This window comes from Sinocyclocheilus rhinocerous, unplaced genomic scaffold, assembly GCF_001515625.1.
Source record: "Sinocyclocheilus rhinocerous isolate Xijiao unplaced genomic scaffold, SAMN03320098_v1.1 scaffold568, whole genome shotgun sequence".
NCBI classification, from domain to species: Eukaryota; Metazoa; Chordata; class Actinopteri; order Cypriniformes; family Cyprinidae; genus Sinocyclocheilus; species Sinocyclocheilus rhinocerous.
Genome location: NW_015652173.1, coordinates 1,536,121 through 1,551,722, shown reverse-complemented (window position 1 = coordinate 1,551,722; position 15,602 = coordinate 1,536,121). Strand labels below are relative to the sequence as shown.

General features: G+C 39.7%; 1 protein-coding gene across 1 annotated transcript in view; it reads right to left on the bottom strand.

Moving 5' to 3' along the window:
- The window catches only part of LOC107714052 (junctophilin-3-like), a 33,239-nt gene extending 17,637 nt beyond the window's left edge, over positions 1-15,602 (bottom strand). The window contains exons 1-2 of the mRNA XM_016519746.1: positions 14,053-15,602; positions 3,858-4,665 (exon numbers count right to left, since the gene is read on the bottom strand). Coding sequence (XP_016375232.1) covers positions 3,858-4,665; positions 14,053-14,434 — 1,190 coding nt within the window. The 5' untranslated portion in view covers positions 14,435-15,602. The remainder of the gene's footprint in view (positions 1-3,857; positions 4,666-14,052) is intronic.

Below are 15,602 nucleotides of genomic sequence, written 5' to 3'. Positions count from 1 at the left end.
GTCTGCCTTGGGAAAGCTAGCGTGTCTCTGACATAGTGATAACACTCATTACCAGGTCTCGTCCCATTCGTCGATCTTTGTGATATCACAAATCCCGGAAAATGTGCGTTGTAGTCCAAACGAGTCGTTCGTTGTAGTTTTTGAAACGTTTTTTCTGTTAAATAAAATATCTCCTTTTGAAGTGGACTTCGAGCTTTGTAACTTTGCAGATCTTTTTTATGCTCAAACAGCAACATTACAGACTAACTAAAGTTGAAAAAGTGAAAAAGCATAATAGGACCCTTAACTTAAATAAAATAAGTGTAATTTAAAGTAACTTACTAAGACTAACACCAATATAAAATATAAAAATAAGCTAAATATAAATATTAAAAAAGAACACATAACAAAATTACTAATACTCAAAATGAAAACTGAAATTATAAAAATTAAATCTAATTCAAAATATGAATAAATACTACAATAGTGTATAAATAATACTAAAAACATGCCCATTTTGATTTTAACATTAAATTTGTTTTTTTCCTTAAGAGTTTGCAAATGAGGTAATAATACCAAAGTCCCTTCTATAGTCTTTGATAATACATACACTTAGAACCTGAAAAATGCATAAAACCACAGTGTAATGCTTTATTTTACATTTCTGTTTCAGCTTTATCTCATTGGTTGCTCTCAAGCACTGTGTGTATGTGTCTGCTCCGTGTGTTGGCAGGGCCAGTGCTAAGCTGTAGTGATAGCATTGCTGAGAATATAATGAGGTCAGTGGGATTTGTGGGGTGAGTGACGCTCTTAATATAGCACATGCATACCTATGCACGTTTGAATGAGCGCACACGTACGCAAACATATGCAGCCGCCATCAATGGGCAGGCACGAGCACATAAACTCAACATATGTACTTACACACACATTTCCCTAACATGTATGTACAGATCACATGGATGCACACAGCACGTGTCCGCAACATGTGTGAGGCTATAAGCTACTGTGAGTTTGTGAGCAGTTGGGATTGTGTTTGAAATGGAGAGAGTGAAAAAAATAGGCGAACTGGCTTAGATCCAATTCAGCCTGCCTGGTCTATCTCCAGCAGGTCTCCAGCACTCTTGGCATAATGCGGAAGTCTCTGATTCTCTGTGTTTCTCTCGCTTCTGATTTCTCTTCCTGAACCCTATCTCGATCTCCTTTTTCTTCTGCTGACCTATGAGTCACCCAAACAACCCGAACTAGACCCGTGATTCCCAGTCTGGAGAATGTACCAAACTCCATGGGGTTCTTGGAAAGACTTTGATTTAGCTTAAGTTCTTTTTATATATATAAAACTGAGTCTTAAAGGGATAGTTTACCTAAAAACGAACAATTCTGTCATTATTGACTCATTTTCATGTTGTTTTAAACCTGTATGTTTCTTCTGTGGAACACAAAAAGGAGATATTTTGAAGAGTGTGCTAGTTGCTGTTTTCCATGCAATTACAATGAATGGGGGAAACACAAAAGCACCATAAACATATTAGAAATGTGGTTCATATGACCTGTGTGCTATATTTCAACTCTCCTGAAGTCATTCTATAGCTTTATATGAGAAACAGACAGAAATTGAATTTCTTATTCAATAAAAAATCTTCTGCAAACTGTTGTTGAATTGGCTTCTATTCAGTGAGTTGAATTAGTCTGATTTGTGAACAGATCAACTGATTAATTTAAGAGATCTGACTCAAAAAATATTTCTTTCACTAACCAGAATCGTTTTTTTTTTTTTTTTTAAAGGGTTATAAAGGTTTGGAACAAAATAAGGTTGAGTAAATGATGAGTACATTTTAATTTTTTTAACAGTATTATTTTAGTATTATTCATATAGTATTTTTTTAATATTTTGAATTGGCTTCTATTTTATATTTTCAGGTTTTTATATATTTTATATATTTATAAACGGTATTTTATATATTTAAATTTTAGTTTACAATTTTGTCATTTTATTAGTTTTATTTGTAGATTTAATTTATGTTGTTACATTTTTACTTTTAGTAATTCTAGTACTTCAGCTTCAATAAGAAACACGTTTTTAACATTTACGTTTTATTACATATTTTATTACAAATTTATTTCAACTTTATTTGAATTAACATAAATTATTTTCATTAATTTTAGTTTTAGTTAACAATAACAAAACTGTTTTGGATGGACCATTTTTCTAATATTAAGGCTACCAAAAGGTTAAAATAATTGTAATTTAATTGCAATTAATTTTTTTATTTTTCTCCCCTTTTACAGTGTAATGTCAGGTCATAGAACACATTTCCGTTTTGGTGTCAATGAAGGAGCATTTGAACCTTATTTATGCCGCTGTATTGCTACCTAAGACCACAAAGGTTGCAACACTGCTCTAGTCTAGACAACATCAACAAAAGCAGACATGCAGACAACATGGTGAAAAATGCTTCCATTTTTCAATTAGCATTCAATATTCAACCAAACTGTATTCGGTTAATAAACACACACACACATACACGGACACACACTAACAGCGTCAGGCAATTTATGACTATGGCATTCCACATGTCTATGTTATTGATTACCACTGTTGCTCTGCATCAATACAGACATCAGTCAGCTTGCTGATACACCCAGAATCTACATGACTCTCATTAAGTGAATCCCGACTTATGTATTCTCTCTCCACGCTGACACCGACACAAATCATTCACGTTTCCTTAGCAACCACACCACAGAATGGCACCAGCAAGGCCTATTTAACAGGTCCCAAGTAACCGCTAGAAATATGGCCCTGTGTTTGGTTGCAGTGTAAAGAATTGAGAGGATGAATGTTGTAGAACGATACAGTAATGTCAATGAGCACTTGTGTAGTCCAAGCAGATGTTTGAGTGTGCATACTAATGCTAAGGAACACGGCGTGCATTTTAAGACTCCATTAATTTAAGAATAGTTTCAGTTAAAGTCCATGTTTGTTAGCTTTGAAGCCATCTATATGCTTGCATACTCCTAAGAGTTAATAAAATTAGCTTTTAGCACATATATGCATTTTTACAATGCAAATTTATAATGTTGCTCTACCAGGAAAATGGGCCGAAAATATTGATGATGACATCCTGCACTACACAGATGTTGTCCAATCAAATGCTTTGTAGAATATTTTTATCAGTCATAACTCGTGGAGAGAAATAGCACATACACTGGAAAAGGATGAATCTTTCTAGTGCACATTTGTTGAGTGCCTGTGTTCACGCACAGTATCAAATGGAGTATATTTTGAAAAACAATGTGTTCGGCTGCCGCTGTATGCATACACTAAGTGTTCACGTCAAAACTGAAGTATACTTGGGCTTTATACCACCTGCAACCAACTAGCAGGTACATAGGTTCGTGTAACTAAAGCTCATTAGGGAAAGCGCCCAAACTTTGTTTCAAAAAGAAATATGTCAGTGCATATGATTTAGTTACATCATGGCCATGAGCCCAAGTACTTGGTAGTCTGTTGCAGATGGGAGAGACATACTGTGCTTATTCTAGAGGATCTAATTGGACAAAATTATGTCTAGTGAGTCATCAACATTTTTGGTCCATTTGAAACATGCATGTGTACTTAAAGCTAATTTTGTCAACTCTTAAGAGTACATTAGCATTTGTTTGCACAAACATTGAGCTTGTCAAGTTGGTCTTTGAACCATTTAAAAATCAGGAGCTACTCTAGTAAAATCGTTTAAAGCATTATTTTCACCCTAAAATTAGGTAACCGCCTTGGTTTGCTTTGAGAAAGTATGTTAGCATTGGGGTCGAGTGCTTTTTGAGGTCAACAAGCAGCTAGCAAAGATATGTTTTCGAATTAAGACCCCGTGTCTTACCTTGAGAGCGCGATCTCTGACTTCTGCTTTGCAATGTCGGCGGCCTTGTCCGCCGCTTCGACCGCCCTGTCCACTTTCTCGCGGATCTTGCTGGCACGTAGTGGGATGAGGTTCTTGCGTTTGCCGCTGACAAGCACGTTCTGTTTGTATTTGCCCTCCTCTTTGGTGCCATCATGAAAGGTGGTGCATCCGTAGCCATGCCTCTTGTTGCCCAACCACTCACCCTGGTAGTGCAGTCCGTCCGAACGCCGGCTCACCCCGCATCCTGTCCTCTTGTCGTTCTTCCATTCGCCGGCATAACTCTCGGTGGTAGTGGCGTCTACATCGTCCTCGCCCACTGGCAGCTCACCTTCCCCTTCGCCTAGGCTGATGGTTGAGTTGATGTCGGATGCGGCGGAGCTCACCGTACTCATTCCGGCCTCGCTGCGGAAGGAACTCTGCTTGCTTCGCTGGCTGGCTAATGAGCTCTTGGACTCAGATTTTCGCAGCTTGAGACCACTCAGGAGTGAGCGGCGGAACAGGCCCTTCTTTTTGTTCTTCAATAGCTCTGCCTCACTGTGAGCCGTCAGAACGAAGCCTCCACGGGATACGGCCGGGCTGCCCGCTGCTAGGACACCGCCGCCCCCCACGCCAGCCACAGGCGCCCGATCGCCAGTCAGCAGAGCTGTGCCATTGCTGTGCTCGGAGCGCAGAGAGTTTATGGAGGTACGCAGAGGTGAACGGATGACGGCCGCCATGCCGTATGGAACGCTTTGCCGTACGCCGTATCCATGCCGCATGCCGCCCACCCATTGGCCCTGGTATGTACCTGAGTGAAAAGACAGGAGATAAGAGACAACTTTAGGCATGTACACTACGAATCAGCAATCAAGCTGTCTGTTGCAGGATTTTGCGGAACTGCAGCAGATGTGAAACCCAGGGTTCCCCTGCTGAGTCTGCTGCCCTCAGGTTTCTCCAGTTTGGAGAGTTGCCTAATGTTTTCAGCTCTGATTTCAGCCTGTGACTATGCTGGAAAAAGCATTATATAAAGCAAACTGTCTGAAAAGGCTGCCTTTTAGCTGCAGTGGTAAGAAGAATGGTCAAAGAAATAAGTCTTTTCTAATGGTTTCGGGGACTAGAAAAACAGCCAGTTGCAACAATAGTGTCAACCCTGTTGAACCCTGGGTTTCACATCTGCTGACAAGTCCCAAGTTATTTCATCTTATTCATGGAAAGTTAAATTGTAACTTAAATAGCTGATGGCAATGGAAGATTTTGTGGACCCGAGTCCATTTGCAGCAAAGTTAGACAGAAAATATCTGTGAAACCTTTCGGTGAACTTATGTGTGCTAACAAACAGGTGCTTTGAGTTTTGGTCATTTTTCCTTGTGATTATGATTGAAAACCAAAGGACAGTCAAAACAACAATTTAGCTGCAGGCACTTAGTATTTTGAAAAGGTTAATTGCCCTTTTACCTGCCTTGATACTATAAACTTAACCACCAGGGAGATCATACTGCAATTCACAGCTCTGTAATATGTTTGTTCCTTTTGAGTAACTCAATACAGTTGGGAGAGGTTTGTAGTGTGTGGTAGTGTGTTACTCCAGGCACAAACAGTAATAATCCTCGTGAGCTCAATAAAATGCTTCTCTCGTTGCTTTTGTGCCACGCAATGAGAGCGAGTAACAACTTAATGAAAAAAAAAGAATGAAATGTTGTGGGGCAGTGCATAAAAATAATGTGGAAAAGGTGCCTAGTATTTCGCTATAGCAAACTACGTTGAAATCTACAGCGCAAATGTTGTATATCACCTAAAAATAATCGTTAAATACTTAATTAATAATAAAAAAAATGTTTTGTCTCATTTTGTCAAACTATCAAACTCGGTGCATGATGCCCCTGAGACGCACCATTGTTACAGCTGTGATCACTAATAGCGTCATCAGCATGACTAACCTCATCAATGGCAAGCACAGGAAGTGCCATAATGGCAACAGTAGAAGAGTGTTTTTGGCAGCCATGATCTCCAGACCTGGCTCCATTACTTTGCTTATTGTGATGGAGCCTCAAGGGACCAAGTTTTCATCTTATCGATCTTAATGTCCATGAGGTATCACAATGCCCATCAATTTAGCCGCCAGCAGTGTTATTTTTGGTGAGTGTGCAAACAAAATAATGGACTGTTGCGTCCTGTAAAATTTTCTTTATGGCGCTGGCAGCCTGATCTTTCTGTCGGGAGTCTTGATGAATCACCAACTTTCATTAAGTGACATGGGTAACCAATAACACTAAGGTTCTCGCAGGTGATAAAAACAGCACTGATGGGCCTTAATCCGAAAATGTTGTCACTGAAGAAGAAAAAGAGCATTTTAAACCTTACAGTTGTTGTTTCATTATAGGACTGGTGCTTAATGAATCGCAACTAATGGCATATATCAATATCTGCTAAGAAAGGCCCTCAAACGAAGATAATTTAAGACATTATCATTGAAGACAAAAATTGTGTTAGCTGTCAGTGTATTTTTTGTTTTTATTTCATATCAGTTAAACACTTTGTCTTTAAGATGCCATGTCAACTTATAAGTGGTTAAAGCACTTACAACCTAATTACAGAATGTCTCTCTCCATGGTGCTGAAATCTGGGATAATGCTCTCTCATACAGACATGTTTAAAAGAATAATTCACCCAAAAATAATTTACTCACTCTTAAAACCTGTATGATATTGTTTCTTCAATAAACACAAAAGATTTTTTGATGATATCATGGCCATGTAATGTAAGAAAATTTAACTGGAGTGTTCAGGAAAATGTTCTTTTTGTGTTCCACAGACTCAACAAATTTAGAACAACGTGAGGTGTGAGTAAACTGAGTGAACTGTCCCTTTAAGAGTTTGTGCTCACCTAGCATGGATCTTTTATACCGGAAGGTGTATATTCACCATCCACCTGATCTGTCCTGTACTTTTTGGCGCTCTATGAGATCACCTCTGATGTAACCACTATCCTTACATGCTGATGATTCATCCTGGCCAACATTCTAGAACATGCTGGCACTATTACTGTGGCAGCCACACACACAGCTCACTGTGCTACTTCCGTTATCTCACCATCTCTTATTCGTTCTAACCCTCTTTTCTTTTCTCCCATCCCTTTTGTCTATACATTATCAGCTTTCTCATCCTGTTAGCTACATGCATACACATCCAGCCATATGAACGCCCCCATTCCCTCTGCCTGTATTGATCTCTGTGGGTTGGCAGGTCAGCGAGGGCTGCTGGATGGCTCGATGGGGCTGGAGCTGTGCTTGGTGGATTTTCCCAGCCCCCACTTCAATATATGTACTTTCCTGGCTCACAAACAGCCCTGCCACAGAGCTTCCTCTTTAACAGCATCCTCTATCTATCTATCTATCTATCTAACTATCGTTCTAACTATCTATCTATCGTTCTATATATTTATCCTTCTTTCTATTTATTATCTTTCATTCCATCTGTCTATCTATTGTTCTATAAATTTATCATTCTATTTATCATCTTTCATTCCATATGTTGATCTATCATCTATCTATCTATCATTATATATAACTAACCTTCTATTTATCATCTTTCATTCTATCTATCTATCGTATCGTTCTATAAATGTATCACTTTCTATTTATCATCTCTTTCATTCCATATGTTGATCGATCTATCTATCTATCATTATATATAACTATCCTTCTTTCTATTTATCATCTTTCATTCTATCTATCTATCCTTCTATTTATCATCTTTCATTCCATCTATCTATCTTTCCATATATATCTTTCTTTCTATTTATCGTTTCTCTTTCATTCCATCTGTCGATTGTTCTATATATTTCTGTTTGTCTGTCTGTTTCTTTCTTTCTACCCTTCAAGGATTTAATCATTTTATCAGAAGGAGAATACTTGCAGGCTGAGTGTGTGTATGAAAGAGAGAAAGCAAGTACTGCACTTGAAGTGAGAACAGGAAACTGACACACTGTCACAGGCCTGTACTGTTGTGATTCTGATGCCGCGTTCCGGCGGAGTGGCCGACAGTTGGCCAACATCTGGCTGATGCTTGCTTCATATTGTCGGGCAGCCGCTGCGTGCTGTGTGATATGTAGATCAAACGCAGGCCTAAACTGATGGGATTAGCTTGGAAAATTCCCACACACAGTGACACATAGAAAGAGAGGAGGCATCAGTTCACACCTCCTAAACATTCACAGTGTAGTTCTTTCGCACAAACGCACACACTATCTTCCATTCATTATCTACTGCATACTTTTGCTCACTTCAGATTTAACTGTAACATTCCAGAAGACTAAAATAACTCAAGATTTTGAGATAACAGTAGCTAAATATCTTCATCATAACAACGTTATTGTAATTTCTACAGGCCACAAATGAAAGAATCTATTTCCTGTTCTCATTTTTCACAATTATAAATCTCTACAGACTTACTGTATAGCAAGCAATTTTTGTGGATAATCAGTAACATTAATGTCCTTAAAACAAAAGCAAATCTAATAGATAGTTCAATGGATTATAGACGAGAGAGAATTTTTGATTATGATGTATTGGCAGGCCTTCCAGAATAAAGACTGTCTGACAGTGATGTAAAACTGCTGACGTCTGTAGTGCCCTGATTGATGGGCACAGCGTTAGCACAGACACAAAACTAAGCATCCGACTCGGAGTCTGGCGGTCTGAGGACAAGATCCGCCCACCGGCTAAAATGGTTTTGTACATTACGTCTTCCCAATTGAGGTATGTGGTGGGGGAACTTGTCCTTGATTAGCCTTTGAACTATTCTGTGTTCCCTGAAGGCCTCAGGCAGAGTTCCAAGTCACTAGGGCTGTGTATCACCAGCAAAGTCACGATACGATACGTATCACGAAGTCACAGCGACTGAAATTAAGATGCAATCTTCACTGTTTTGTAACAAGATGTGCAAGAAGAGCACAGTATTGGTGACACTTTACATTAGATTATATTTATGGATACTGTAATGCACATTTAATTAATTACAAAATTATATTTCATTGTGTTTACAAATGAAACATTAATTAGGCTTGTTTGTTAGTATTCAGTTCTTACATTTAAGATCATAATTTACACATTCTTCTTTATTTGTTTATATTAAAAGATGTTAGCATTTCAGATATCATTTTTTTAAATTTAGTATGACCCTGAAGTAGCTGCATTACAGATATTTATATAGACATAATAAAAATTTACAAATTTATTGTAATTGTCATGCTAAAGAATTTACATATAATTGTTTTTTAATATCATGTGTTAATTCCTGATTCATCAACATTTGGACATTTGTTAATTTCAGACTAAACAAACAGCCACCTTTGACATTAAGAAAATAGGTTATTATCGGTCAAAACGAATTGCTAAAATGTCCCCCATGTATGATTTCCCAGTGAGCTCAGGCAGGGGAACAAAAGTGAGATCTCTTGTGGTAAAAACACGCAATCCTCAAGTCCTTTGATAATTCTGCAGGTAGCCATAGGAACTTCTCATTAAAAGAGGCAGTTAAAGAGGTGCTATAAGTAAACAGCATGACAGGCAGGCCTAATGAAGAAAATTTGTTAGATAATCGTTGGAAACTCTTCTCTTGTATTACTATGATATCGTGGGAAAGCTCCACTCAGGGAGAAAGAGATAGAGGGAGAACAGTCACGACACCAGCGCGCTGCTGGTGCTCTCCGTGGTTCTGAAGATAAGAGTGGGTGACTTTTTTCTTTGTGAAACGAACATTTTCTCCACAAACTCAGATCGCGCGTGTGCAAAATGCACTTTTGTGCGCTCAAAATATGATCTTTCGCGCACAGAATTGTGGCAGAAATGTAAGCCCATATATAGCCTGCCTGTTTCAGTTGGGTTTTATATCCTCCTGAGACTCAGCAATTCGTTTTTGTTCACTGTAGTGGACATAAGTTGTTTGTTAATATTGCTAAGACCGTATATATTACAGTTTGAAGTGTTTCATATGTCATCTTGGTTTTTTCTTTCAAATTTAATATTATAATGATATGATATAGCAAACAGCAGGGAAAATACAATCTTCAATGCAATTAATAAAGTGCAACTAACAAGAAAATAAATTGGGTTATCAAATGTTAAAAGAGAGGTGAAAATTACTCCCATATCATTTATTGTTGATGTTAAAGGCAACATGCAACTGTTTGGTATTTCATCCGTACATCTGGTATTTTTGCACATATGGCAAACCTTGTTTTTGTATGTTTGCTGGGTCTCAGGAGGTTAAGATGTTCAAATAGCCAATATAACGTGTATTCTTTCCATAAAGTAGATGCCAGATCAATTGCTTTGTGAATCTAACAACTCTTTGAACAAACCAAGTGTGAATATGTAATATAGAGAACAGCCTCTCTCTGAGGACACAGACGTTAGTATTAATCAGAGGAACATCTAATTGAATCACTGCACAGCTGTGAAAACAGCAATAGAAGTGAAAATGCAATAGCAAAAAGAAAAATGTTGTCTTGGATCTGTCATTACCTTGCTGACTTAAGTGTATATGCAGACAGCAGTAGCCTTGTATGAGCATGGGATGTCTCACATGGGTCACATGGTTATGTGATTAGTGGTCCTGTATTGGCTTTCTATGAGTCCTGCATCCCACATGTCAAAACTAATTCGCTTGCGTTTCTGCCGGAGGCCTATGAGATGTATTGTGCAACGGCACGGGGCACACAGAACGGAAACGGTTAATGCGGAAAGATCAAAGAAGTGGAAACATCACAGGACAGATTTAATCACGGGCCTTCCCCCGGGTTGAATTTATGATCGTTTCTTTAACAATGCACACAGTTCTGTTTCGAGGTTGAATACGTCTTGTTTTTGCCTTTTCATGTGTCGTGATCAGGGACGCGTCTGTCTAAAGAAATGATGGCGTTGTGGCTCACTTGGCCTAAATATCTCACATACAATGCTAATTAGAATTCATGCCAGGAAAAGGCAGACTCCCGCAAAGCAGGCATAAAGTCTGTTTGGATCGGCTCTTCCATGAATTATTAATCTCTTGTCTTTTTCACAAAGTCAGCAATTGTGCCTCAGAGTAATTGTTGCGTGCGTGTGATTGCGGGCCAGACTCTAGCAGAGTACACAGCTGTTGGCCATGCTTAAATCCAGGACAGTGCACTTCTTAGAATGAAACAGGTGTTTGTATCCATAGATGGACTAAAGAGATGATCTCTTATCCGTAACCTACTGTAAGATAAACCATCCTTTGGGCATTCATCATAACTTTGGAAATAACAAGCACTTCACGTGGCAGGCCAGAGGCAACTCTTCCCTGATGCAAACCGCATACTTTTATTGCATTGTCAGTCTTACATAAACAATGCCATAAAAGTGTTGTTTATTCAGGCGATGTGTTATGTATATGGGGCAATGGTATTTGCGACAACACCCCACAATACAAAATAAAGCCACACTTAAAACCAAATCTCCCTGTAAGCCTACATAGACTAGCAGGCCGTTATCCGTTTAAGGGGATTTCAGTTTGACTTTTTTTTCAATGCTATGTAGGTGATGTCTGTGAGAAGTGGAATAGTCCCATTTTAGAATTGTAAACAACATAAAATCATCCTGAATGTATCTGAACCACATAACTGATGAGATGGTTTGTTTCTTTTTGTTGTCAAGCCAGATGAAGGTATTTCGATTTGCTTTTGAGCAAGGCAGAACGCCACTTTTCGGAAGCCAAATTGATCAGCATTTGAGTTTTAGTCATGCAAGAGTGCTGGGAATTGCTGTATATGAGCCACATAGTGGACATGATGACACTGTTGGCCTGGAGCAACGCAGAGTTTCACATTGATGTATGCAAGTACTTTACTCCCTGACTTCTGAATAATCATTAGGGTTACGTCAGAAACTGAAATCGGAGCAGCTGTAAAAGCAAAAATCGGCCATATCCTGTACAATGCCATTCTCTGTAGACAAGTAATCCCTAAGGTGCTGACTGAGGGGTAAAACATGACAAGACATGTTATTGAATCAAAGATTAATGCATGTGATGTAACGTTAATAGTTTTGAAATATCACATAAAAGGATGTATTCGCAGCAAGCCTAGAAATGTCAGTTTATATTTATAACAAAGGTGTGTTTATGATATTGTATACTTTGAGAGTCTCTCCTGTAGAAGCCAGCGGAAACTAACTTGCACTCTTCAGACCTGTCCTCTTTTGTGATGGGGGAATTCAGGTCATAATGTAAACAGATGCTTTAGTGTATGGCAGCTGTAGTGTACTCAGACAGCACTGAGAGCTGATAATGCCACTGTAACCTCTTTGTGGCCCTATTAACCTCCTCCTGTATTGTCTCTCTTTTCTCTGGCTCATTTTCTTGTCAATCTCTGTCTTCTCTTACTGCTTACTGTGGTCGTGATTAAGTGTCCCAGATTAGTACCAAAGTAAGTAAACACCATTAGCGAGTCAGCCAGCCAATCAGAGTGGCGAGCACTGAGTCTCCAGTGACACGCTGACCTGCTGCCAGAGTCTGTGTGCGTTTCCACAGCAACTTGCTGTAAAAGACACACAGGCAACACTTCCATAATGCAGGGAGATTGAGAGAATGAAACAAAGAGAGAGAGAGAGAGAGGTTATGCTGCTCCAAAAATAGGTACACCGTTGATGAGTACAAGCCTCATTCACCAGAATTGACACTTTCTTCAACTTAAAAAAGTCAAATGGGTGCTGATTTAACTTTTCACACTCATTGAAACAATATCTTCAGGGAGTGTGAAGATGCATACTTTGGTATGCTTCCTTACATCTATTCATTCAGCTATCTTTAGAACTATGGGACAAAAAAAATAAATATATATGAGTATATCATAGCCACATGAGTCCCTATACACACTCCTACTCTACCTATTTAATTAAAGGGACAGTTCATCCAAAACTAAACATACTTCTTTTACTCATTCTTATGTCATTTCAAACCTGGTTGACTTACACAAAAGAATGTTATGAAAAAATTTTTTCAGTGTATTTTGTCCATACAATGAATGTCAGTGTGGTCCAGTATAGTTTTGAACCCCAGTGACTTTCTTCTGCAGGTTTCAAATTAAATGAGGGTGAATAAACAAAGATAAAAATTTATGTTTTTAGATGAACTATCCCTTTAATAGTTGTGGTTCCAATGTTACCTTCCTATCATGCATTAATATGGCACCTTTACCAGTAAGGGTGATGAAATGGGAGATTTAACTTGCAAAAAGGTACAGAGGTGAGGGTTCAGCTGAGGCGACTTTGGACAAGTATGCATTTACGTTCCAGGACTGCGATTTTTAATGAATATTCACTGACAGAAAAATCCTTTTTCTAGGCCAGTTAGATAGGCAGTTGCACAGGTGTTATGCCAGCTTATGCTACTGTGGTGGTTTTAGTTGTTACAAGTAAGCTTCTTGTTTAAATGTTACCTTCATGGCCATTGGTCTTTGTCAGTTATCTGGCCTTTGTATCATCTTGCCAGAGTCAAGTTATCTGCCAAGAGTTCTTGACTTTTGTTTTGGTAGTCTTAGTTTGTACTATCTCCAGAACAGTACACCGGAAACTTTGTTACAGCCCAAATAGGCTGTTCCAGGATTTTGTCGAGGGATTTTGCAAGACCTGTAGGTTAACTGGTATCTGTCATTCTTTCTCTTTCTCTCTGTCTTTCACTGACTTTCTAGATGTCCAATTGGCCTTAATTTGAGCCTCCAAATTTATCTCCTCAGCAGCTTGTGGAGGACGGAGGAAATAGCTTGTCTAAATGATGAGGAGTAGAGGAAGAATAAAAAATTCAAAAAGTGATGAATGGTGCAAAAATGGAAATCACAAGGCATTCTAGAAATCTCTCTGTGCTGTAAGAGTGTGTTTGTGTTTGCCATTAAAGGGAGGTTTTACATTTACTTACCTTCATGTCATTCCAAACCTGTATGACTTTTTTTCTTCTGTAGAACACACAAGTAAATAGTTTGAAGAATATTGGGGTCCAATGTTAGGGTGTTCCACAAAAGAAAGACAGTCATACATGTTTGTAACGACAAGAGAGTGAGTAAATCATAACAAAATTTTCATTTTGGAGTGAACTCTTTAAGTGTCTTATTGCAGAGATGTTAGCAAATTGTGGTGTCTTTTTACAAACTGTAACGCTTTACAAAAATAACTTAAGACTCTTACCTCCATCAGAGTATGTCTCCGTTCCATATCCATCTTGTAGGCCATTGTTCCATGTACCCTCGTATTTGCCACTGGTTCCTGTGCTTTCCCGCACACCATAGCGTCCCTTAAATCCATGTGTCCACTCACCTTTATAAACCCACTTGCCCTTGTTTTCAACTCCAATTCCATGGCGTTTACCTTGCGCCCATGTCCCCTGATAGGTGTTCCCACTGGGCCAGGTATAGATGCCCACCACCTCAAAGCCGTGGCTCCAGGAGCCTGCGTACTCGCCTTGGCCCTTGGGTCCTGTGCAGATGCCATGGCCATGGGCCTTTCCCTCTTCCCACCCTCCACAGTATGATCCCCCATCATCAAAGTTGAACCTGCCCCCAGTGGACATGCATGAAATAGGTTTTGGCAAATACCCCAAATCTCAAAAAGAAAAGAAAAAGAAAAGGAAGTAAGACCCAAACAAAATCAGACTTGGAAATGGGGCTGGGGTGTTGGTGGAACGCTGGGGAAGGAAAAGACCCGTATATGCTCCCTTTAGTTGCCTTAAAAAACAATGCGAAAAGTTAAAAGAAAAAAAGAGGAGCCCTCCCGGGCAGTAGTCCCCTCTTGTCAAACTAGGCAGGAGCTGCTTGAGCCCTCTCAGACCATCCTCCTCCAGGAGTGGAGCTTTTTATTCACAAGTTGCTTGCTTTCCTGCAGTTGCTTATCAGTGATGAAAGTGGGACCACGCCAGCCATGCGTCTTGTTCTGTCATTACCAATGCAGCAACAATTCTCTCGGTTCTGGTGCTCTGGCCCCCTCCTTGTTCCTGCCTCCACAGAGGGCCCCTGTGCCAGCACACACCTACCCTCACTCCCGCTCACCCACTCTGGGGCTTTGAGCTGTTTCACTTCCCCTCCCAGTTGCTGAGACCACCAGGCTCCACCTAGAAACCTGTGAGTCTTCAGAGTGATGGCCGATGGATGAAGCAGGCAGGTAGCATTTACAATCGCATCCTTTCTGCCAGGAGCTCACCTACTGTTGTACCAAATCCACCCGACATACTGATGCCACACAGGGAGACAGAGTGCAAGAGAAACCAGAAAAAAGAGCGATGGATTCTGCAAGCTTCAGTCTCTGTCAGCTAGCAGCAATGCAGTCTCTATCCACACACGATCACATGCATATATACGCACTCTCTCGCCAGCACAGGATAAGCGTGCAGCTTGATCGCAAACAAACTGATGTGATTAATTCCTTATCTGGGCACTGTTTTGTTGCTGTCTCTGCTTTCCTCTCAGCTCTCTTTTCAGATCTGTATAAAAATCCTGTGCTCCAGTTCGCTTGCAGGTGGGAAAACCAGATTCATTGTTCTTGATTTACCTTCTTCTGTTCCTCCTTGACTCAGTCATGTTGTTGGAATGATTTTCGTGTGACGCTGATTGTCTTTTTCTCCGTCGTCATCTTATTCCCCCATATGTTTGGATGTCTCTCTCTCTCTCTTACACTGGTGTCTCTCAAATCTGCTCATTAGAGGCGGACTGTTCCAACGCAGCCAACTCCCCCTCCCCCTTTCA